Here is a 25,515-nt window from a genome sequence, read left to right as displayed (position 1 = left end):
TTAAAGTTCGCGAACCGCAATAGACTTCAATGGGGATGCGAACTTTGAAAAAAAAAAATAATTATGCTGGCCACAAAAGTGATGGAAAAGATGTTTCAAGGGGTCTAACACCTAGAGGGGGGCATGGCGGAGTGGGATACATGCCAAAAGTCCCCGGGAAAAATCTGGATTTGACGCAAAGCAGCGTTTTAAGGGCAGAAATCACATTGAATGCTAAATGACAGGCCTAAAGTGCTTTAAAACATCTTGCATGTGTATACATCAATCAGATAGTGTAATTAAGGTACTGCTTCACACTGACACACCAAACTCACCGTGTAACGCACCGCAAACAGCTGTTTGTGTAGTGACGGCCGTGCTGGACTGGTGCGCACCATGGCGAGAGTGCAGGTTTTGGTGGCTTTACAGCCCATATGGTCGCCTGGCTGATGTAGCTGAATGACAGAACAGTGACTGTCCAGCTGATCAAATTTGGTCTGACCACAATGAAGCAACGACCTTATTATCTTTTGTGTGCCCCCCGAGACACTCATCTAGGCGCCGGTCATTGCTTCATTGTGATACGCAAGCCCCTTCACCACGGCAAGGTAATGATCACGAAGGGGAATGGGCGCATGTACATGCCTTTTCTTTTGTTGTTGCAGCTGCCCGCAGTGCAGCCAGAAAAATTAGGCAGTCATGTACACGCACCAGAAAAATTATTACAGCGGCCGCTGCTAGCAGCGGCCTAAAAAATTCAGCATTCCGCCTGGAGTCCCGGACCCTGTTGGTGGTGGCGGAGAAGGTAGTCAAGCGGCCTGCAGGCAGACATGCTGTGTGGAGGGACTGGGAGCGACTTAGTCTTCTTGGGGCAGGCCAGGCAGCCAGTCACATGGCGTGCAGACAGAGATGCTGTGTGTGCGGGGACTGACTTAGTCTTGGGGCGGGCAGCAGCCCTCCGGGATCCATGCCTCATTCATTTTGATAAAGGTGAGGTACTTAACACTTTTGTGACTTAGGCGACTTCTCTTCTCTGTGACAATGCCTCCAGCTGCGCTGAAGGTCCTTTCTGACAGGACGCTTGCGGCAGGGCAGGAGAGAAGTTGGATGGCAAATTGGGACAGCTCTGGCCACAGGTCAAGCCTGCGCACCCAGTAGTTCAAGGGTTCCTCATCGCTGTTCACAGCAGTGTCTACATCCACACTTAAGGCCAGGTAGTTGGCTACCTGCCGTTCCAGGCGTTGGTGGAGGGTGGATCCGGAAGGGCTACGGCGAGGCGTTGGACTAAAGAACGTCCGCATGTCCGACATCACCATGAGATCGCTGGAGCGTCCTGTCTTTGACTGCGTGGACACGGGAGGAGGATTAGTGGCAGTGGTACCTTGCTGGCGTTGTGCTGTCACATCACCCTTAAAGGCATTGTAAAGCATAGTTGACAGCTGGTTCTGCATGTGCTGCATCCTTTCCACCTTCCGGTGAGTTGGTAACAGGTCCGCCACTTTGTGCCTGTACCGAGGGTCTAGTAGTGTGGCCACCCAGTACAGCTCATTCCCCTTGAGGTTTTTTATACGGGGGTCCCCCAACAGGCAGGACAGCATAAAAGACGACATCTGCACAAAGTCGGATCCAGTACCCTCCATCTCCTCTTGCTCTTCCTCAGTGACGTCAGGTAAGTCAACCTCCTCCCCCCAGCCGCGAACAATACCACGGGAAGGTTGAGCAGCACAAGCCCCTTGCGACGCCTGCTGCGGTTGTTCTCCTGCCGCTGTCCCCTCCTCCTCCTCCTCCCCCAAAGAAACACCTTGCTCATCATCCTCTGAGTCTGACTCGTCTTCTGCACACAACTTCTCTTCTTCCTCCTCCTCCCCCCTCTGTGCTGCCGCAGGTGTTGAGGAAACAGCTGGGTCTGATGAAAATTGGTCCCATGCCTGTTCCTGCCGTAACGGTTCCTGGTCACGCTCATTCACAGCTTCATCCGCCACTCTACGCACAGCACGCTCCAAGAAGTAAGCGTAGGGAATTAAGTCGCTGATGGTGCCCTCACTGCGGCTCACCAGGTTGGTCACCTCCTCAAACGGCCGCATGAGCCTGCATGCATTTTTCAGCAGTGTCCAGTTGTCGGGCCAGAACATCCCCATCTTCCCAGACTGTTTCATTCTACTGTAGTTGTAGAGGTAGTGGGTCACGGCTTTCTTCTGTTCTAGCAGGCGGGAGAACATGAGCAGGGTCGAGTTCCAGCGAGTCGGGCTATCGCAAATGAGGAGTCTCACCGGCATGTTGTTTATGCGCTGAATTTCCGCAAAGCGTGCCATGGCTGTGTAAGACCGCCTCAAATGCCCACAGAACTTCCTGGCCTGCTTCAGGACATTCGCTAAGCCAGGGTACTTTGCCACAAATCTTTGAACCACTAGATTCATGACATGTGCCATGCAGGGTATGTGTGTCAGCTTCCCCATATGCAAAGCGGCAAGCAGATTGCTGCCGTTGTCGCACACCACGTTGCCTATCTCCAGGTGGTGCGGGGTCAGCCACTCATCCACCTGTTTCTTAAGAGCAGCCAGGAGAGCTGCTCCAGTGTGACTCTCCGCTTTGAGACAAGACATGTCTAAGATGGCGTGACACCGTCGTACCTGGCATGCAGCATAGGCCCTGCGGAGCTGGGGCTGTGTAGCTGGAGAGGAGAACTGCCACTCAGCCAAGGAGGAGGAGGACAGTGAAGAGCATGTAGCAGGAGGAGAGGAGGTGGCAGGAGGCCTGCCTGCAAGCCGTGGAGGTGTCACAATTTGGTCCGCTGCGCCCTGCTTGCCATCGTTCACCACCAGGTTCACCCAATGGGCTGTGTACGTAATGTAGCGGCCCTGCCCGTGCTTGGCAGACCAGGCATCCGTGGTCAGGTGTACCCTTGACCCAACGCTCTTCGCAAGAGATGACACCACTTGCCTCTCAACTTCACGGTGCAGTTGGGGTATGGCCTTTCTCGAAAAATAAGTGCGGCCTGGCATCTTCCACTGCGGTGTTCCGATGGCCACAAATTTACGGAAGGCCTCAGAGTCCACCAGCCGGTATGGTAACAGCTGCCGAGCTAACAGTTCCGCCACGCCAGCTGTCAGACGCCGGGCAAGGGGGTGACTGGCCGAAATTGGCTTCTTCCGCTCAAACATTTCCTTCACGGACACCTGACTGCTGCTGTGGGCAGAGGAGCAGGAACCGCTCAAGGGCAGAGGCGGATTGGAGGAGGGTGCCTGTGAAGGTGGAAGGGAGAAAGCGGCAGAAGCAGATAATGCACCTGATGGAGGAGGAAGAGGAGAAGGAGGGTGGCTTTGCTTTTGTGTGCTGCTGCTGCTTTTGCTCAGGTGGCCATCCCATTGCTGTTTGTGCCTTTTCTCCAGGTGCCTTCGTAAGGCACTTGTCCCTACGTGAGTGTTGGCCTTTCCACGGCTCAATTTTTGTTGGCAGAGCGAACAGATGGCTTTGGTCCGATCTGAGGCACACACATTAAAAAATTTCCACACCGCTGAGCCACCCTGGGATGTGGGCACTATGGGGACCTCAGCAGCTGATGCTGAAGGGCAAGTTGGCTGGCTGTACATAGGTGGCGATACATGGTGCCGGACTCTGCCACCAGCTGTTTCTGACGAAGAGCTGCCCCAGCTTCTTTCAGCAACTTCTCTCCTCCTACTACTCTCTGACTCCCCCTCTGAACTGTCCCCCTCTTCATCTCCTCTATTGGGAACATACAGAGGATCCCTATCATCGTCATCATCGTAGTCATCCTGCCCAGCTTCGCTTGACTCAGAAAAATCCAAACATGCACCATCAGTAGGTCCTTCATCCTCCTTACACGTTACATCCATAGTGTTGCCGCGTAACGCAGACATATGAGCTGGTGAAAATTCATCTGGCTGTAACAACAATGGCTGTGCATCAGTGATTTCACCACTAAATAATTCTTGCGAAGTGTCAAATGCAGCGGAAGTGGTGCTAGTAGTAGCGCTGGTGGCTGAGCAAGATGAGGTGTTCTGTGTCGCTAAATACTCAACCACGTCCTGACAATCTTGGGACGTGATGGGACGTGCCTTCTTCCGAGCACTGTACTGTGGGCCAGGTCCACACGAAATTACATTTACACGACCTCGCGCAGACCTGCCGGGTGGCCTTCCTCTGGCTCTGGCACTACCTCTTCCTCTACCTGTTTTGTCCATATCGGGTATGCACGGAGTGGTATATCACACTGCGTGCACTCACGTAGGTAGGTGGGTTCACTTAACTGCACAGGTATGCGCACTGATGCGGTGGGTTCACTGAACAGTACAGGTATACAGTGGCGGGTTCACTGAACACAACAGGTATGCAGTGGCGGGTTCACTAAACAGGTATACAGTGGCGGGTCCACTGAACAGAACAGGTATGCAGTGGCGGGTTCACTAAACAGTACAGGTATACAGTGGCGGGTTCACTGAACACAACAGGTATGCAGTGGCGGGTTCACTGAACAGGTATACAGTGGCGGGTTCACTGAACAGAACAGGTATGCAGTGGTGGGTTCACTGAACAGGTATGCAGTGGTGGGTTCACAGAACAGGTATGCAGTGGCGGGTTCACTAAACAGTACAGGTATACAGTGGCGGGTTCACTGAACACAACAGGTATGCAGTGGCGGGTTCACTGAACAGGTATACAGTGGCGGGTTCACTGAACAGAACAGGTATGCAGTGGTGGGTTCACTGAACAGGTATGCAGTGGTGGGTTCACAGAACAGGTATGCAGTGGCGGGTTCACTGAACAGTACAGGTATACAGTGGCAGGTTCACTGAACACAACAGGTATGCAGTGGCGGGGTCACTAAACAGGTATACAGTGGCGGGTCCACTGAACAGAACAGGTATGCAGTGGCGGGTTCACTGAACAGAACAGGTATACAGTGGCGGGTTCACAGAACAGGTATGCAGTGGCAGGTTCACTGAACACAACAGGTATGCAGTGGCGGGTTCACTAAACAGGTATACAGTGGCGGGTCCACTTAACAGAACAGGTATGCAGTGGCGGGTTCACTGAACAGTACAGGTATACAGTGGTGGGTTCACTGAACACAACAGGTATGCAGTGGCAGGTTCACTAAACAGGTATACAGTGGCAGGTCCACTGAACAGAACAGGTATGCAGTGGCGGGTTCACTGAACAGAACAGGTATGCAGTGGCGGGTTCACTGAACAGAACAGGTATGCAGTGGCGGGTTCACTAAACAGTACAGGTATACAGTGGCGGGTTCACTGAACACAACAGGTATGCAGTGGCGGGTTCACTGAACAGGTATACAGTGGCGGGTTCACTGAACAGAACAGGTATGAAGTGGTGGGTTCACTGAACAGGTATGCAGTGGTGGGTTCACAGAACAGGTATGCAGTGGCGGGTTCACTGAACAGTACAGGTATACAGTGGCAGGTTCAGTGAACATAACAGGTATGCAGTGGCGGGGTCACTAAACAGGTATACAGTGGCGGGTCCACTGAACAGAACAGGTATGCAGTGGCGGGTTCACTGAACAGAACAGGTATACAGTGGCGGGTTCACAGAACAGGTATGCAGTGGCAGGTTCACTGAACACAACAGGTATGCAGTGGCGGGGTCACTAAACAGGTATACAGTGGCGGGTCCACTGAACAGAACAGGTATGCAGTGGCGGGTTCATTGAACACAACAGGTATGCAGTGGTGGGTTCACTGAACAGGTATGCAGTGGTGGGTTCACAGAACAGGTATGCAGTGGTGGGTTCACAGCACAGGTATGCAGTGGTGGGTTCACTGAACAGGTATACAGTGGCGGGTCCACTGAACAGAACAGGTATGCAGTGGCGGGTTCACTGAACAGAACAGGTATACAGTGGCAGGTTCACTGAACACAACAGGTATGCAGTGGCGGGGTCACTAAACAGGTATACAGTGGCGGGTCCACTGAACAGAACAGGTATGCAGTGGCCGGTTCACTGAACAGAACAGGTATACAGTGGCGGGTTCACAGAACAGGTATGCAGTGGCAGGTTCACTGAACACAACAGGTATGCAGTGGCGGGTTCACTAAACAGGTATACAGTGGCGGGTCCACTGAACAGAACAGGTATGCAGTGGCAGGTTCACTGAACAGTACAGGTATACAGTGGCGGGTTCACTGAACACAACAGGTATGCAGTGGCGGGTTCACTAAACAGGTATACAGTGGCAGGTCCACTGAACAGAACAGGTATGCAGTGGCGGGTTCACTGAACAGAACAGGTATGCAGTGGCGGGTTCACTAAACAGTACAGGTATACAGTGGCGGGTTCACTGAACACAACAGGTATGCAGTGGCGGGGTCACTAAACAGGTATACAGTGGCGGGTCCACTGAACAGAACAGGTATGCAGTGGCGGGTTCACTGAACAGAACAGGTATACAGTGGCGGGTTCACAGAACAGGTATGCAGTGGCAGGTTCACTGAACACAACAGGTATGCAGTGGCGGGGTCACTAAACAGGTATACAGTGGCGGGTCCACTGAACAGAACAGGTATGCAGTGGTGGGTTCACTGAACAGGTATGCAGTGGTGGGTTCACAGAACAGGTATGCAGTGGCGGGTTCACTGAACAGTACAGGTATACGGTGGCAGGTTCACTGAACACAACAGGTATGCAGTGGCGGGGTCACTAAACAGGTATACAGTGGCGGGTCCACTGAACAGAACAGGTATGCAGTGGCGGGTTCACTGAACAGAACAGGTATACAGTGGCGGGTTCACAGAACAGGTATGCAGTGGCAGGTTCACTGAACACAACAGGTATGCAGTGGCGGGGTCACTAAACAGGTATACAGTGGCGGGTCCACTGAACAGAACAGGTATGCAGTGGCGGGTTCACTGAACACAACAGGTATGCAGTGGTGGGTTCACTGAACAGGTATGCAGTGGTGGGTTCACAGAACAGGTATGCAGTGGTGGGTTCACAGCACAGGTATGCAGTGGTGGGTTCACTGAACAGGTATACAGTGGCGGGTCCACTGAACAGAACAGGTATGCAGTGGCGGGTTCACTGAATAGAACAGGTATACAGTGGCGGGTTCACAGAACAGGTATGCAGTGGCAGGTTCACTGAACACAACAGGTATGCAGTGGCGGGGTCACTAAACAGGTATACAGTGGCGGGTCCACTGAACAGAACAGGTATGCAGTGGCGGGTTCACTGAACACAACAGGTATGCAGTGGCGGGTTCACAGAACAGGTATGCAGTGGTGGGTTCACAGAACAGGTATGCAGTGGTGGGTTCACAGCACAGGTATGCAGTGGTGGGTTCACTGAACAGGTATGCAGTGGTGGGTTCACAGCACAGGTATGCAGTGGTGGGTTCACTGAACAGGTATGCAGTGGTGGGTTCACAGAACAGGTATGCAGTGGCAGGTTCACTGAACAGGTATGCAGTGGTGGGTTCACTGAACAGGTATGCAGTGGTGGGTTCACTGAACAGGTATGCAGTGGTGGGTTCACAGAACAGGTATGCAGTGGCAGGTTCACTGAACAGGTATGCAGTGGTGGGTTCACAGCACAGGTATGCAGTGGTGGGTTCACTGAACAGGTATGCAGTGGTGGGTTCACAGCACAGGTATGCAGTGGTGGGTTCACAGAACAGGTATGCAGTGGTGGGTTCACAGCACAGGTATGCAGTGGTGGGTTCACAGCACAGGTATGCAGTGGTGGGTTCCCAGCACAGGTATGCAGTGGTGGGTTCACAGAACAGGTATGCAGCCAGACAGGAACAAGTTAAGCCTAACTAATCTTTCCCTGAGAGACAGTCTGCAGCAGCTCGCCCTACTCTCACTAACGCAGGCAGCACACGAGTGACCGTAATGGCCTGCCTTATATAAGGGGGGGTGGGGCTCCAGGGGCTAGTGTAGCCTAATTGGCTACACTGGGCCTGCTGACTGTGATGTAGAGGGTCAAAGTTGACCTTCTATGTGCATTATGGGGCGAACCGAACTTCCGCAAAGGTTCGCCTGTGGGACGCGAACGCGAACCACTGAAGTTCGCATGGAACCGTTCGCAGGCGAACCGTTCGGCCCAACTCTAGTGTCGCCTAGGCTATTTAGTTATGCAGCTTTCTCCTCACAGTGCACTCAGCTCCCAAAGTCTTGTTTCTGTTCACTTCAGAACACAAAAACAACATTCCAGGGTGATGCACCGTATCAGCAGTAAAAATGTCATGTCTCCACCTATGATAAATTTAAGAATGTAAATCAGGCAGAGGAAAGACTTTACAACGGGTAAACACTGACTAAATAATTTATAAATGAATTGTGTAAAATGTAAGCAATTTTATTCATTACATTATTTTCAGTACAGTGCCTCTTTAAAGTGAATCTGTAGTGAAAATGTAAAAAAAAAATACTTACCTAAGGAGAGAAGGCTCTGGGTCCTATAGAGCAGGGGTCCCCAACCTTTTCCGGCCCGGGGACCACTTACTGACCAAATTTTTCTCCGGGGCCCGGGGGGGGGGGGGTTATTGCGCACGCGACCTAGTGGACAGTGTCGTGCACAGCGGGTTACGGGGGGAGGGGCTGGGGTGCGGCGGCATAGCTAGCATAGTTGCTCCAGTATGGCTAGTATAGTTACCCCAGTGTAGCTAGTATAGTGCCCCAGTATAGCTAGTATTGTGACCAGTATAGCTAGTATAGTCCCAGTATGGGTAGGTAGTGCCCTAGTATAGCACCCAGTATAGCTAATATAGTGTCCAGTATGGGTAGGTAGTGCCCCAGTATAGCTAGTAAAGTGCCCAGTATAGTGCCCCAGTATGGCTAGCAAAGTGCCCAGCATGGCTAGGCTAGTATAGTTACCCCAGTATAGCTAGTATAGTGCCCCAGTATGGCTAGTAAAGTGCCCAGCATGGCTAGTATAGTGCCCCAGCATGGCTAGTATAGTGCCCCAGCATGGCTAGTATAGTGCCCAGCATGGCTAGTATAGTGCCCAGCATGGCTAGTATAGTGCCCAGCATGGCTAGCATAGTGCCCAGCTATAGCTAGTATAGTGCCCAGTATGTGTAGGTGGTGCCCCCGTGGCCGCGGCTTCCTGTAGGAGAGCGGCGCCTGGGGAATCCGGAAGCGGACGCCCGCTCATAAAGTAACAGAAGCGGCCGGCGGGGGGGGGGGGGGGGGCGGGCGAGGGGCAAGATGACAGACCCGCCGCGGCCCAGCTGGAAACTGCCAACGGACCGGCAGTGGCCCGCGGCCCGGTGGTTGGGGACCCCTGCTGTATAGAGGCTTCCCGTTCCTCTCCTCATCCTCTCATTCCCACGCAGGCTCCACCGTTTAAATCTCCCGCCACGGGAGTCTTTGGCAGTCTTCGGGAGCCCACGTGCTCTTAACGACGGGCGGCTTCCTTCTGCGCACGCGCAAGTGCACGAGAAAAGGCGCTTGTGACTGTATGTCCTTTGAGAGGGCGCGAATCGAATGGGTCAGAGATTGCTAATGGGGGAGACAGGGCGAGGAGAGGAACGGGAAGGTTCTATAGGATTCAGAGCTTTCCCCCTCCCGAGGTATCTTTTTTTTTTTTTTGGAGGGGGCTTCAGACTCCCATTAAACCTCCCTCTCCTCAACCCACATCACTGAAAAAAAATGTATATACTGTATATATATATATATATATATATATATATATATATATATATATAATATTGTTTTGTGTGTATATCTATCTATATATATATATATATATATATATATATATATATATATATATATATAATTTTTTTTCCTACTATTATATTTGAGTCTTTTCTTATTTTACAATTATGCTCTTCTGCTTTCAGCTCTGCCACTCTGCCAACCATGATTAAATGCATTGAAGAAAACAATGGCGTGGACAAGAGAATCAGCAGGTTCATCCTTCCCATTGGGGCCACTGTGAACATGGACGGCGCTGCTATTTTCCAGTGTATGGCAGCTGTATTCATTGCCCAGATGAACTCCTATGAACTCAATGCTGGAGAGATCTTCACTATTCTGTGAGAAAATACGCTTTTTGCTGTTCCTTGTCCAGAGTCACAGTATAGAGAAATGCAGATTCCCAGTGTTAAATCCAGAACTGAACAAAGCAAATTCCGAAAGCAACCATGTTAATTCATGTAAATTACAAGTATTACCTTTGGAACTGTACTTTTCAAGTTCAAAAATCCTTTGCGAAGCTGTGCATGTTTGCAGCTGTGCACCAATCCATAAAAGCTTAAAGGGACCAATCCATAAGGGAAGCAAGTGACATGAGACACGATGAGAGAGATATTTGTGTGTACAGTCCCAGAGCACACAAATAAATATGCTGTGTTGCTTTTCTTTTTTCTCTGCCTGAAAGAGTTCATATTCAGTTATGCAACTTACAGTTTTTCTCCAGTGGGACCCAGTCAGACTATAGCCTTCTTCACTGATAAGTGTCAGGAACCGGCCCGCGGCACGCCTGCGTATACGGTTCCCGACTGCGGGTTTGATCAGATTAAGCGGGGAACAGCCTTATTTAAGCTACAAACAAGGCTGGAACCCATCAAACACTTCCCACTGCCACCACTAGCGTTGCTAGACACGTCCCCTCAGCTGTGGAGGGCTAAACACGCAATCTGCGTTTTCGTATTTGGGTCAGCTTTGCGCTTAGGCCGAATACGAGAACGCCACGCACCCACACACATAGTACAGTTGTACAGTAACACAGCACAATCAGACAATGATTTGTAATGCAAGTTACACTGTCGTGCAGCAAAACCACTAACAGTCGTTCCAAAACGATACTGTTAGACTTCCCACTCGGCTGTCGAGCGCAGAAGTGCCCGATACACACAATGCAATTACAATTTCATATGGTAGTGTTGCTCAAACATACAATTAGGCACGGACTTATACACAGCTACACTGCAGTCTCTAGGCTATGAGTGTTAGTTTAGTACCGCAGAAGTCAAGCTTATTAAATAACGATTTAATATTCCATAAAAACATAGAACAATGCAGAACTTAATATATACAAAAGATGTACAAAAAACAAAGTAAAAAAAGTTACAAGATAAAAGCGTAAAAATAAACGGGGGGAAAAAGAACGTTACCAGCTTAGAACGTTGTTTGACGGGAGGACGCCGTTTGGACCAGGAGTCGCGATCATCTCTAGCTAAAGCGCTACCTCCAAGAGAAGATACTTACTAGGTATCTGCCTCTGCTTTTTATACTCTGAAATGTCCCCTGGGGCATTTAATGTCCAGCTCCCAGGAACTAATGCAGTTTCCCCGTTTGTGACATCACCAAACGCTTGTCCTAATCTTTCCTGTGATATGCAAGCTTCAAAGGGTTCCTGTCTTAGCTTCTTGAAGGTTTCAGAATTCAATAGGTAAGATTGTATCCTACCAGACATCAAAAGGCTTCCTCCACATTATTTCCTTGGTTAAAGTGTATTTTAGCACATACATGAAAAGATTGCATCCTGGTTACAGGTAGCAGTTTGCCTGTAATTGCCTGTAGGCAGACGCAGACAATCACACCTGGGGCAGCAGATCAAAGTGACTGCTAGTGGCCGAATGAGCCGCTTCCTTGCCTATTGAAGGTGACTGGTAACGAGGTTCCCTTTTGTCTGTCTATTGACACCCACACACAATCACATTAACAGTCCATGAAGCTAGCTGCCAATATCTTCAAGCCATACTGGCTGACATCCACCTCTAAAAGATATACAGCAGACATAAAAATGATAGAATATGTTTCTGTACTCCCTAATATCATCAGCACCTCAATATATCTCCACAATAAGGAATTACAATTTCCCTGGCAAAGAACTGAGCTTCTTAAGGGGCCCATACACTGGTCGATTTCAGGCTTCGATCGATGGATTGGAAATCGATTCTTTCACAGCAGCCGATTTTGATCGATTTAATCTATCTGACAGGATGGAAAATCTAGGTCGATCATCTGCTGGCAACAGATCAATGGCCCATAGAGTTGCATTGGATCTAATGGTGCAAAAATGCATTTAGATTGATTCTGAAATCTATTGGAAATCTGTTTCTAGTGTGGGACACACATCAGATAGATTCCTGTCAGATTCGACTTGACCGGCATCTGCACGAAATCTATCTGATGGTTGAATCTGCTGCAAATCTATAAGTGTTTGGCCACCTTTAAAATAGAGGATAGATGGAAAGGTCAATAGTTCATATGTTTTAGCATTTGGAGATAAGGGACAGACTGTTTCATTGAATCATTTTTAGAAGTAGGACAATAGATACAATTATTAATCACATCAGTTTATTTTCACTTAAAGAGACACCTTAATTAAAAAAAAGAAAACCCTGGGGAATACTTACCTCGGAAGGGTGAAGCCCTTTGGATCCTAATGAGGCTTCCCCTGTCCTCCTCTGTCCCTGGGTACCAAGTTTGTTTTCTTTTATGTACAGATCTTCTTTAACCACTTTACCCCCGCAGTGCTAATTATCTCCGTCCCTCTGCGCACCGTTTCACCACCAGGGATGGAGAAAGGCGTATCTGTTTATTTACATGCTGGGAGTGGGCGGGGGAACGTGCGCGCACACTCTAGCCAGCCCGCACAGCAGTTGACTAATTGGACATTAGGAACAAGTGTTCCTAAATCCAATTAGAGTCCCTGATTGATGAATGAAGGCTGCTTCAAACAGAAGCAGTCTTCATAACAAACCGCAGGCACATTGTTATTGTGTCCATGTGGGTGCGACCGCGCATGCACCCACCCACCCGCACAGCCCTTGCCGTCCAATGATTGGTTTTGGGGACCCCAGTCCCCAATAACCAATCATACCACATGACAAAGAAATGAATGGAGACTGCCTCTGCTTGAGGCAGTCTTCATTCATAACAACAGTTGTAAACAAAGGTGAAGCGCGCGATCGCGCACCCCCGCGCGTGCACACCAGCTCCACAGTCCAATGATTGGTTTTGGGGACCCCAGTCCCCAATAACCAATCATACTGCCTTAATAAATAAATGAATGAAGACTGCCTGGGAGGTGAGCAGAATGTGAAAAATGCTCTGGTTTTTAAGGGGAAAACCCCTCAGTTGTGTTAATTATCACTTTAACCACCCTGTTTTCAGGTAGCAGGGTTGCATTTTTACAATTGCTCCCAACCTACCTTTTGAGAACTATAAACTCTTGTGGACTCATGATTCTACTGTCATTCTGAAAAGATGGAAAATGTAGTCTGGTATGTAGTGTTCTTCCTACTTTGGGTGTCACAAGTTTACACACCTGATTGAACCACCCATCAGCTGAATCCAGAGAGGACTAAAAAAGCAAGCTGCACTGCATTGATCTATCCTCTACTGTTTATATTCACGTATCATTATGATTGCATTTGTCTAATTTTGGGTCTAGCTGGGCATCCATTTTTGTTACAACGCCTCTAAGCATTATTTAGATATCAGTATGAATATTCATATTCCAAACTGTCCTGGGTAGACATTTGGTTTCTGATGCTCGTTACCGAGTTGGTTTCATTCACATGATATAACAGACTGTCATACATTACATGGTGGAAGCATGCTTAGCAGTATGTATAGCCTTCCCTGGCACTGTGACTTGGGAGACTCATCTGTATGTATTCTTTCTCAGTGTGACAGCAACAGCCTCTAGTGTGGGGGCAGCTGGGATACCTGCCGGAGGAGTCCTGACCATCGCTATTATTCTAGAGGCTATTGGGCTTCCCACCAATGACTTGTCCCTGATCCTGGCTGTAGACTGGATTGTGTGAGTATACTTAAATGAAAAATAAAATCATGACACTTTGTTATTATTATAACACTCACTTCTTCATTCTCTGGGATTAAAGTGAACCTGAGCCGAAGCTCAGGTCAAAAAGGACATACTTACTAAAGAAGAGCCTCTGGATCCTGTAGAGACTTCCCACCATGTCCTCCGGTCCCTTGTTGCCAGGCGTAGACCCCCAAAGATTTCCAACAAGGCTCCTCTGAAAGCATGAGCATGGCCATATTGTGCCTGCACAAGAACGGCCGTGCTTGTGCAGTAAAATGGAGTGACTCCGTGCTACTGCCAAATCTGGCCCGCAAACTCATCACATTTGGCCCTCAAGTGGTTTCCCGCCTTTGCATTATGTTTGCCCACTATGCACTGCCAAGGAAGCTATATTGGAGGTAAAGCCCCAGATCACTAGAGAAGGCACTCCGGTTTCCTCCCACATCCCAAAAACATACAGATAAGTTAATTTGGCTTCCCCCTAAATTGGCCCTAGACTATGATACATACATTACATTACACATACATAGACATGTGACTATGGTAGGGACTAGATTGTGAGCCCCTCTGATGGACAGTTAGTGACAAGACAATATATTCTGTACAGCACTGTGTAATATGTTGGGGCTATATAAAAACTTAAATAAAATAAATGTGATAGAAATACAGAACTGCTTAAACTGTCCATTATATTTGGTGGAGACACAGGTTCACTTTTTAAAGTCTTCATAATACACCACCAAGTATAAAAAAACATTTTGGGGCCAGAAAATTTTTAATTAACCTTTATACATATATATTTGATTATTGTATTGTGTCAGGCATGCCTCTTAGGACGCAGTATCTGGATTTTTGTCACTTTGTATATTCATATTTCATAAGTAGGCTGGCTATTCATGCAACTGCCCCGCACTATATAATATATAGTGTTTTCTTAAAGAGGAACTGTCATGAAAATCTTACAATTTAAAAGACATACAAATAAGAATTATGTTTCTTTCTGAGTAAAATGAGTCATACACTACTTTTCTCCTATGTTGCTGTCACTTACAGTAGGTAGTAGAAATCTGACAGAACAGATAGGTTTTGGGCTAGTCCATCTCTCCATGGGGGATTCTTAGCATGGCCTTTATTTTTTATAAAGACGCTCCCTGAAAAAAGATTTATACAAAGATGCTGACCAGCCTCCCTGCTCACCGTACACTTTTTTTGCAGTTGGACGGAGCAATTACCATTCACTAAGTCCATTTTGAAGATAAAGAAATCCCTGTGAACCCCCCATGAGGAGACAGGCTAGTCCAAAACCTGTCGGTTCTCCCAGATTTCTATTACCTACGCTAAGTGACAGCAACATAGGAGAAAAGTAATTTATGGCGCATTTTAATTTGGAAGAAACGTACTTCTTAATTGTATAAGTTTACATATATTTTAAATGTTAAGATTTTTGCGACAGATGTGCTTTAAGCTTCAACCTGGTGGCAGTCAGATCATCCACAAGGCAACCTAGGCAGGTGCTGTGGGCCTTGAAAGAATGTTAGGGCCTAGCTACCTCCTTCTTCAATCCACTTCCCCTGCTTCTCTACTTATGAATAGTTAGGGGCAATAAGGTGGAGCCACACTGGTACCTTGTCCAGGCCCCCATTTAACTTTAATCCATCTCTGCTCAGTGGTCATGCGATGGGTACGTTGCTGTCCCCTCTTCTACCCTCCCCCTTCTGGAAGAGACATATAGGCCCATATGCAATTATTTTTTTTCACCTGCTTTTTCTCCTAGGTGATATTTAAAAAAATGTGAAAAAAAAAACATTTAAAACCACCAGCAAGTAAGCAAGAAATACTCAAAATAATTTTGATAATACATTTTCACCAACCTCTTGGTACTTTTTAGTTGCAAAGTGCTGAAAGATTTCAGTATATACATGAGTAGAGGCCGACCCAAGTATAAGCTGACCCCCCAACTTTTGCCTTAAAGGTGTACGTGACACACCACATTGCTGACTTTAATGCCGCCTGCACAGTTCTGCTGCTATATGGCAGAAGGGGCACCCCGGGTGGGACAGAGACCACTGGTACAATGTTTTTATAGCGGAGTAGGCACTCTAAGTGATATGACTCGAGTATAAACCGAGACCCCCACTTTTGGACCAATTTTTTATCCAAAAAAACTCGGCTTATACACGAGTATATATTTCAAATAGAAAATGAAAAATTATCTACTAGGAGAAAACTCAGGTGAAAAAGTGAATTGTATATGGCCCATAGGCCCAAATGCAATTCACTTTTTCTTCTCAGTTGTCTCCTAGGTGATAATTTTTCATCTTTTCTTTAAAATATTCTTTTCAGCACTTGAAAATGTACCAAAAGTAGTAGAAAAAGCACTGTCAAAATTAGTCTGAGTATGTTTTTACTTGCTGAGGGAGGGGGGGGGGAGGTTGGAGGGTGGTTTAACATGCATTTTATTGACAAGGTATGAAAATATTAACTTGGAGAAAACTAAAGAGAAAATGTGAATAGCATCTAGGCCATTGTATCTCAGGTCTATGACTCTGTGCCTGTATTGGACTTTGAGACTTCCACACCCCCTCCATCACATCCCATTACACAGAGCAGTGTGGGAGAGGGGTGTGGCCCTGATGGTGAGGTTTACTATGAGCGCAGGATGGAGCCATGTTGTCCTCTCAGAGAAAATGAGCGCAGTGACTGATGGATAAGACTGGTTGTATTAATCATTAGTAGGCTTTTGATGTTTGGGAGGCTTGAAGAAGGAGAAACTCCAGAATTTCAAAGGAACTCTGTTCTAAGTGTTGCTGACCTACACCATGTGTTTCATGGTTAACATTAGCTTTTGCAAAGGCCACATGTTTATAATAAGTTGAGGAACACTCCAAGATACTTTAAATTCCCTTTATGTTAGTGCCTAGGTTATATGACAGCTTGCTGAATTATTCACTTTATTCTTCAAAGGGACCGGACAACCACAGTGGTAAACGTTGAAGGCGATGCCCTCGGAGCCGGAATTCTCCATTACCTTAACCAAAAAGATATGGAAAAACATCAGCTGGAGCTAAACGATGTTTATGTGGAGGCTGTACCAAACTTAAAGTCAGAGGAAGAAACCTCGCCCTTGGTTATGCACAGGGACAACACTTTGACTCCTCAGAACGAGACCATGCCAGAATCAAAAGAGTCTGTACTGTGATGTTGAGACTTTGGTTAAACTTTAGATTGGTCCTTTCAATCCATCGTTCACTGCCAGTATGGGCTACTAGAGTCTAGGATAGTGACTCCTTTCTATATCCTCCAGTATTCCAAGGAATTGTTACCATTCTTGCTTACAAACACTAAAAAACAATGACTCCTACTCAAGCTTATCCGTGTAAACAAAACTATTGTTGCCATAGATTATATTGTCCCTTTGCTGTGGGATTTTGCTCAACCTAAAGTCCTTTTAGCACCTAATTACAGTTATTTGTAACTTTAATTGTAACCCTAACTGTTGTGGTGACACAGTTGCAGTGTTCTGCCATGTTCAGTTCAGTGCTGGGTTTTCTTTAGGGATGATTTTCTTCTGCTGTGCTATGGTGGCTAGATGAGGAGGATATGTAGCAGGACTGATCCTTATTCTTGTAGCAACTATAACGGTGATTATAAGGGATCTGTGTGGGACTAGAATATGGGGGCTAGGAATGTGAGATGTAGATAACCCCATCTTATGTTTGCCAGTTTTATAAATAATGTAATTAGCATTCCAGTGACATCTCAGTACTACCGAAGAAACTTGTGGTGTCAGCAGAACCTGTGTTTTCCAACAAAACAGCGCTGCCAATAGATATCTCTCGGCCTAGCGTGAAACATTTAGAGTAGAGACCTGTTTGCAGAGTAATGTTGGCGGTGGAAGGTGTTTGTTGTTGTGGTGGTGATAGCTGAGGGTGAGGGGGGCCTCTGTAAGGGAAACGGTGACTGCTCAGGCTACAGAAAGTGTAAGGGAGGCAGTGTTGGCTCACTCAGACAGACATCTCTGGAGAAGAAATCAAGTCACTCTTCTATGTCCGGAATAGCCATATTGCAGGACATTAGGAATGTTACATAAATCAAGAGACGTGGATTATGGAAAAGGATACAACTCTCTAATCTTCCATAGATATCTTCTAGTGTGACTTTAGTTCTATGGTGTGCTTCCAGTTTTGATAAATAAGACTGCATGAAGGAGGGGAGGGCAAACAAGACCGCAAAAGCAGAAAATACCACAGAGATTGTTGTAGTTGCTTGATACATGTTGGCAAATTGGAATAGGTGAGAGCATCTTCTCTGTTTAAGGAAATGTTGCCACAATTGTACCCGTACACATAGCACACAGCACTTAAAAGACTGCTATCGTTAGAAAGTGTGTTAAAATACATGTACATGCATATGCATAAAATACAAATTTATCACAAAGTAAAATAAACTATAAATTACTTTTTTCCTTTGTCACTGTCACTTACAATGAGCAGTAAAAATTTGACAGATCTAACCGGTTTTCGAGTACTCCATCTCCTAATTGGGGATTCTCAGGTATTTATTTTCAAAAAGCACTCATTGGATGGTAGTTGCTCAGTCCAACTGCCAACATATTGTGTAACTGAGTTGGCAAGCTGGCTGTCATCTTTGCATAGATCCTTTCAGGGATCTATGTAAAGAATAAAGTTAATACTGAGAATCCCCCATGAGGTGATGGACTAGTTTAAAACCTGTCAGATCTGTCAGATTTGTACTACTGTAGTTGAAAGCATTATAAGAAGAAAAATAATTTGTAGTGAATTTTAATCTGAGAGAATTGTACTTCTTAAATTTTACATTCTTTCTTGACAGTGGTCCTTTAATATACTGATATGGTTACTTTGTGGCTACAATTGTGATTTTGGTCCAATAGAAATAATTATATCTATGATTTACAACTCCAAACATACCCTTCCGTGTACTTGAAAAAGATGTGAAATGATCCTGACATTTGGCGAATTGACATTTTTTTGCACTTTGGAGGTAGGATTGGAGGATGAGGGCCTCTAACCCTCCTTAAAGGGGCACTACGGCGAAAAATTGTAAAATTTAAAATATGTGCAAACATAGACAAATAAGAAGTATATTTTTTCCAGAGTAAAATGAGCCATAAATTACTGTTCTCCTATGTTGCTGTCACTTACAGTAGGCAGTAGAAATCTGACAGGTTTTGGACTAGTCTATCTCTTCATAGTGGATTCTCAGCCAGGCTTTTATTCTTTATAAAGATATTCTCTAAAAAGGATTTATACAAAGATGCTGGCCAGCTTCCCTGCTCGCTACACAGTTTTTTGGCAGTTGGACAGAGCAACTGCCATTCACAAGTGCTTTTGAAAATAATTATATATCCCTGAGAATCCCCTATAAAGCGATGGACTAGTCCAAAACCTGTCACTTCTGTCAGATTTCTACAACCTACTGTAAGTGACAGCAACATAGGAGAAAAGTAATGTATGGCTCATTTAACTCTGGAAAAAATGTACTTCTTATTTGTCTATATTTGCACATATTTTAAATTTTACAGTTTTTCGCTGTAGTGCCCCTTTAATAAACCGCAAGTACAGTGCAAGTCCTCATTATGTTTCCATTAATAGACAGTATTTGTATCTTTCTCTTCTGAAAGGCATATTTTCAAACATTTCCTGTCCTGCATTAAAGTAGATCTCCAGGATTGTTTCATTGAATTGAAACCCAAATTAGGATAATTTTTGTAATCCTTCCTTTTAATTATTTATTTGTAATTTAACCACCCTGGCATTATGATTATTTCCAGATTTACGGTCTAAAAGCCGTGCAGTTATTTTCACAAGCTTTTAGACCCTTTAAACAAGAAAAAAACATACCACAGAGTTCTTTGCAGCAGCTTCTACATATAACTCACTCAGGCACGAGATTAACACTCTGAGCTGAGATTTCCGTCCCGATACTCAGGCCTACCGCTAAGGAAGTTGAAGTGTACCTGAAAGGAAAAAAGGTCCCTGTTTCAGTACTTACCTTAGTAGAGGGAAGCCTCTGGATAATCCATAGGCTTTCCTGCCCCCCCCCCCCTCCTCCCTTTCACCATTCCACAGCAGAGGCCCCCTGAAGCTTGTTGACAAGGTCTTGTAGGCGGAGCACAGCCGGACTGCGCAGGTGGTTTGTACCTGTGCAGTAGCATTTTCCACTGAGCAGCGGCTCCATGCTTCTGTGCAGGTGCAAGCCATCCTTTGCATTGCAGCCATGCTCATTTGCATATAGGAGTGTGGGGGGTTGTCCCAGTACTGGAATGGAGAGGTGGATGGGGGAAGATTAGGCGACTATCTGAATTTTTGTCCAAACAATCCCACAGGTTTGCTGTATAGAAGTATTATCAGTACAAAAAGATTTGAATATTAGTAAAAGCCCTCTTCTTGTCGTCTCTTTTTCTCCCGCATGATTCTGAGAGATAACCAGAGATTGTTTCAGGGACAATAGAGTCACCACTAGAGACTAGGGTGGTGAGGTTTCTGCTTGAAGGTTAATAGGTCTTACACCTAACTTGTGGTTTACACAGGTTACACCCACTAAATGCAAGCTTACACTAGATATTTTTCAATACCTTGATGCTGGGAATACACGGCTCAATTCTGAGCTGATTAGATGGTTATATAGATAATTTCCGACATTTCCGTTCGATCATTTTGCCACTCGATTTGTCATTGAAGTGAATTGAAAAAAAAGATAAGAAAAATGAGCGGAAGATAAAAGAATCAAGCGGGCAAAACACTCAGGTGCAGAATTGAGCACCAAAATCGACCCGTGTATTCCTAGTATAAGCCTCATCTACACTGTACAATTTTCAATTTTCCATCAGATCTATTAGATGGATCTATTCGATCATTTCCAACCGGTCTAATTGGATTGCGTTAGATTTTACAATAGATTTTGGGTACTTATCAAAGCAAAATCTATCGCAAAATTGATCTGAAACAGTTTGGATGTCTATACACAATGCAATTTCTATCTTAGATCTATCTAATAGATGCGTCTATCTGATGTAAAATTGCACTGTGTAGATGACGCTTTAGACCTTAGGTTCATTAAAAATATTGAATCTGAGATCCCTGATAGCTTTTCCAAAATGTTCAGTCATTTTTTGTAGTTGGAAGAACATTGACCAGGAAAGGCTGTTATACCTGAAAATTGATGGATGTTGGGGACCACAGCCAGAGGCAGCGTTCAAACAACAGCTGCATAGCTTTGCGCTCCATCAGGCAGAATAAGAAAAACAAGAGGCAGCAGAGATAAATACTATTTTATATCAACTCTCTGCTCAGATCTCATCTAATGTGGAATGGGCCAAGGAGATAAACCACCAACATCAGAGAGATATCCATTGTGCCTGCTTTAATGTTCCAATTAAATTCATGCCACAAACAAATTCGTTAATTCATGCCATGACAGTTATATGGGGCCACAGTAGTCGTGTAAGTATCTCCGAAAGCAGATTTGAACACACCCGAATTAAGTTCAAGAACTTGTGTGAGTCAGGAGAATAATTTTGATTGACCTTCCGACTTTCACCTTTAGTTCTGATTTAAATGCAGATTTCTCTAATAATCTTATCATATGCAGCAGGTGTGTTCATCTGGCTTGCCGTTGCCACTCATTATTCAGATGTACAGAGTTGTAGAGATGTTTTTGAACATTGACATTTCTGGATGCTGAATTCATTACAGCAGCCAAGGTCAATCCCTGACCCTGCCAAGATACCGCGTGTATTCCGATGAATCAGAAGCATTCCGCTTTGGGAGCTTGATATGATGGTCATTTGAAGGTGTCGATGGTGTGATTACCATAAAACAGGCTCTTGGTTTCATTTGATTTACTGTACAGAATACAGGGTCTTTTGTGTATATATGGCCCTGTAAGCAGGGCTGTAGCTTCAGATTAGGAGTGCATGGGGCCTGGCCTCCAACAACACTATGGGGTATTAGTGATTGTTTTTGCTTATGTGAATTTTTTTTTCTTTAGGTTCTTTATTAGGATTATGTTTATCTGATCAGTTTGAATTTCTACAGTGCTTAGAGATGCTTTTTAGAAGGTAAACAATCGTTTAACTTTATTGCATAAAGAGGGGGAGCAATCTTTAGTTATATAGCCATTGTGATAAGAGTCCTTCCAGGTTTTAAAGTGAACAGAAAACAGTCGGAAATCGTTCGAACAATGATCGGAAATCGACCGGAATCAGATCGGACAGAAAATCTCATAGTGTGTACTAGCATTAGGTCTGGGGACTCTTTCACAGGGCGATAATGTTACCTCGTCCGGTTGTGGAAAATAAATGATAGCGTTTAAAGGGCAACTGAAGCAAGAGGGATATGGAGGCTGCCATATTTATTTCCTTTTAAACAATACTAGTTGCCTGGTTGTCCTGATGACCCTCTGCCTCTAATACTTATAGCCATAGACCCCGAACAAGCATGCAGCAGATCAGGTGTTTCTGACATTGTCAGATCTGACAAAATTAGCTGCATGCTTGTTTCTGGGGGATTTAGACACTACTGCAGCCAAATACATCAGCAGGTCTGCCAAGCAACTGGTATTGTTTAAAAGGAAATAGATATGGCAGCCTCCATATCCTTCTCACTTCAATTGTCCTTTAAAGCCCAAGTCCAGACAGAACCAAAATTTAAAGATGAAATGTTTATCCGTTGTTGTCAACTCTGTTAAAGGGAATCTGAATTGAAAATAAACTTATATCATGATTTGTATGTGCAGTACAGCTAACAAATAGAACATTAGTAGCACAGATATGACTCTCATATTGTTTCCAGTACAGAAAGAGTTAAGAAACGTCACTTGTTATCTATACAAAAGAGCTGCTCTGAGCTCTTTGACTAATTTAGTCAGAGAGCAATGCTATTTTCTGAAGCACTTATTCATCAAAGAAACAATGAAAGACAACTTCAGATAATATTTAAGTGCAGAGAAGTACAAAGGGCCATTAGCTCTGCTCTGTTTCATAGTTTAAAATGCAGAGTGTAGTTTGTAAACTGAAAATATTAGACAATGATGCAATGTTATTAAAAAAAAAAAAAAAAAGCTAGATACCTGAAAATAAAAATATGAGACTCTTCTCTTTTCCGTACCACACATACAATTCATGATATAAGGTTTCTTCTTGCATCAGTGTCACTTTAAGTTTCTTTTTGGGTTATAGATTTCTAAATAAATGTTTTCAGGGTTTCCTCAGCATCTAAACTGCCACTTGGTCCAGACCAGCAGACTTCTCTATATACAGTAATAGCTGCTGCGGTTCCTACTGTAGTGTCATGCTTGCTTTTTGTTACATTGCAAAACATGATATCAAGAGAGCAGTGGGCCGAGAGCGGGAGCATGGAGCAGTGTGGGCCGAGAGCGGGAGCATGGAGCAGCGTGGGCCGAGAGCGGGAGCATGGAGCAGCCTGGGCCAAGAGCAGGAGCATGGAGCAGCATGGGCCGAGAGCGGGCGCATGGAGCAGCATGGGCCGAGAGTGGGAGCATGGAGCAGCCTGGGCCGAGAGCGGGAGCATGGAGCAGCGTGGGCCGTGAGCAGGAGCATGGAGCAGCATGGGCCGAGAGCGGGAGCATGGAGCAGCATGGGCCGAGAACGGGCGCATGGAGCAGCATGGGCCGAGAACGGGCGCATGGAGCAGCATGGGCCGAGAGTGGAAGCATGGAGCAGCCTGGGCCGAGAGCGGGAGCATGGAACAGCGGGAGCATGGAACAGCGTGGGCCGAGAGCGAGAGCATGGAGCAACATGGGCCGAGCATGGAGCAGTGTGGACCTGCAGCGAGGGACACACACACACTTCTAGGAGCTGGAAGAAGCCTCAGGTAAGTAAATCTGAATAGCTGTTTGTCACCTCACAAACTCCTTTAAGCTTAAAAGATGGCGAGTATAATATGTGAGCAGCCATCTCTGGTACTGGCTACAGATATAGTAGCATGCTGAGTTACGTAGGGCTGTTTGTTATGAACCACGGTGTGCCTAGAATATCCAAAACATTTCTTATACACTTTGCTGAAGAGAATACTTTGTGTAAATCATTTCAAATGTCCAACTTTAAATTTGTATAAAACTTAAAGCCATAAAGTTAAAGTGATATTTCACCTTCCATGGAAAAATCACTAGGCTAACCCCCCCTCTCACTTCCCTAAACATAATCATTCTATAAAAAGTAGCATATGTGACATGTTTCCCATCCCGAGAGTGATTTCCTTTGCCTGACCTATTCCTTCAAGTGCATGTCATTTCTGCATAGGTGGGGGTGCCTGGCCTTGGAACAGGCTGAGTGCTGTACATAGGTTCCTGTAAGTGAGACAGGTAACATTTACTACCATATTTTATGGCTTTGGCTATATTAAAACTACTTTAGGTTCCGGGGTTTTTACCTCTTAAGGTTCATGACAGATATCAGCTGTGTCCCTACTGATACAGCGATAACTTTTTGTTACCTATACCATCAAAGTGATACATATATTGGGTTTTTTTTCAGGACAAACTAGGCTTTCTATGGGTAAGTATTTTGTGCCACAGTTGTAAAACACATCAAAATACATTACTTGGCTCATCCTGGTTAAAACTATACCATACGTCCCATATTTCATCACTAGTTGGGCATGTAGCGTACCATTATCACCAGTCTGTGCGCCTGTAGCAATTGCATGCGATCGCTAGGGTGCATAGTTTGGGGACCCCAGTGGTGTATAGATGCATTGCCAGGCAACAACATTTTGATGCATCTATTTAGCCTTGGGTCTCCGAGCTGTCGCCCTAGTGATGGCATCCGATCACAGGTGTCCATGAATCTTAAATGGGTTCTGTGGAGTGTAAAATACAAAAACAGACACTTACCTGGGGCTTCTACCAGCCCCCTGTAGCTGACATTTCCTCCTACGATCCTCTGTTCCCCGCCGCCGCCACTGGTCAATTATTCGTCTAGATAGAAGCCCCAGGTAATTGTGTAATTTTGTTGTTTTTTTTCTCCTAACTTTATGTAAATGATTGCTGGCAGCAGCAATCATTCACTATTGGAAGAGAGCGGACAAGCATATAAGCTTTTAGTGCTGGATATGAGTCTCACCATAAGTGGTTAAGGGGTTGATGCTAAGTGATCTTGCCATGGAAGGTGGAAATATCCGTTTAATCAGTGAGCTGTGTTCGACAATGAAATCCCATGTTTTGAAGATTTTGTAGGCATTTTGTAAATAATCTGTTCTTGTTTCCACTTTAGAGGGTCTGAATACAGGCTATCCTTTGTACAGCTTTGAGCTAGTAGCGTTACAATGAAATGTCCTAGATGATCATGTGACTGTATGTGCTTAAATGGGAATGTATGATTATGCCAGCCAATGCATGTTCAGGAGCATTGTGTTGTCTGTGTATCTGTTCATTCCTCTGTAATACATGTAGAATGGAATACTCCAGTCAATTGTGCATTGCATTTAAATAAATAAAAACATTTTTTATTGTTCTGTTACTTTATATAACTTTAGTCAGACTGTATTCCAACAGTGTCTGTGATACCCGACACTCACTAAAGATATGTATATACAGGGGGAGATACAGACTGATTTACCCAGGGGAACTTTTTTTTGATACAGGTCATCTTTAAGGCCGGTTACACACCTGAGGTTAGCAGTGCCTTGCACCGCATCACACCACAGAAATTAGGCTTCATATGACCCTGTGCCATGGTGCGGTGACAGGGTGATATGCATAGGCCC

General features: G+C 45.5%; 1 protein-coding gene across 1 annotated transcript in view; it reads left to right on the top strand.

The window, feature by feature from the left end:
• The window catches only part of SLC1A4 (solute carrier family 1 member 4), a 102,398-nt gene extending 77,120 nt beyond the window's left edge, over window positions 1-25,278 (top strand). Inside the window, exons 6-8 of the mRNA XM_068232328.1 lie at window positions 9,807-10,001; window positions 13,607-13,741; window positions 16,712-25,278. Coding sequence (XP_068088429.1) covers window positions 9,807-10,001; window positions 13,607-13,741; window positions 16,712-16,946 — 565 coding nt within the window. The 3' untranslated portion in view covers window positions 16,947-25,278. The remainder of the gene's footprint in view (window positions 1-9,806; window positions 10,002-13,606; window positions 13,742-16,711) is intronic.
• The last annotated feature ends 237 nt before the right edge of the window (window positions 25,279-25,515 follow it).

Source organism: Hyperolius riggenbachi, chromosome 4 (genome assembly GCF_040937935.1).
Source record: "Hyperolius riggenbachi isolate aHypRig1 chromosome 4, aHypRig1.pri, whole genome shotgun sequence".
Classification (NCBI taxonomy): domain Eukaryota; kingdom Metazoa; phylum Chordata; class Amphibia; order Anura; family Hyperoliidae; genus Hyperolius; species Hyperolius riggenbachi.
This window is presented reverse-complemented; position numbering and strand designations above follow the sequence as displayed.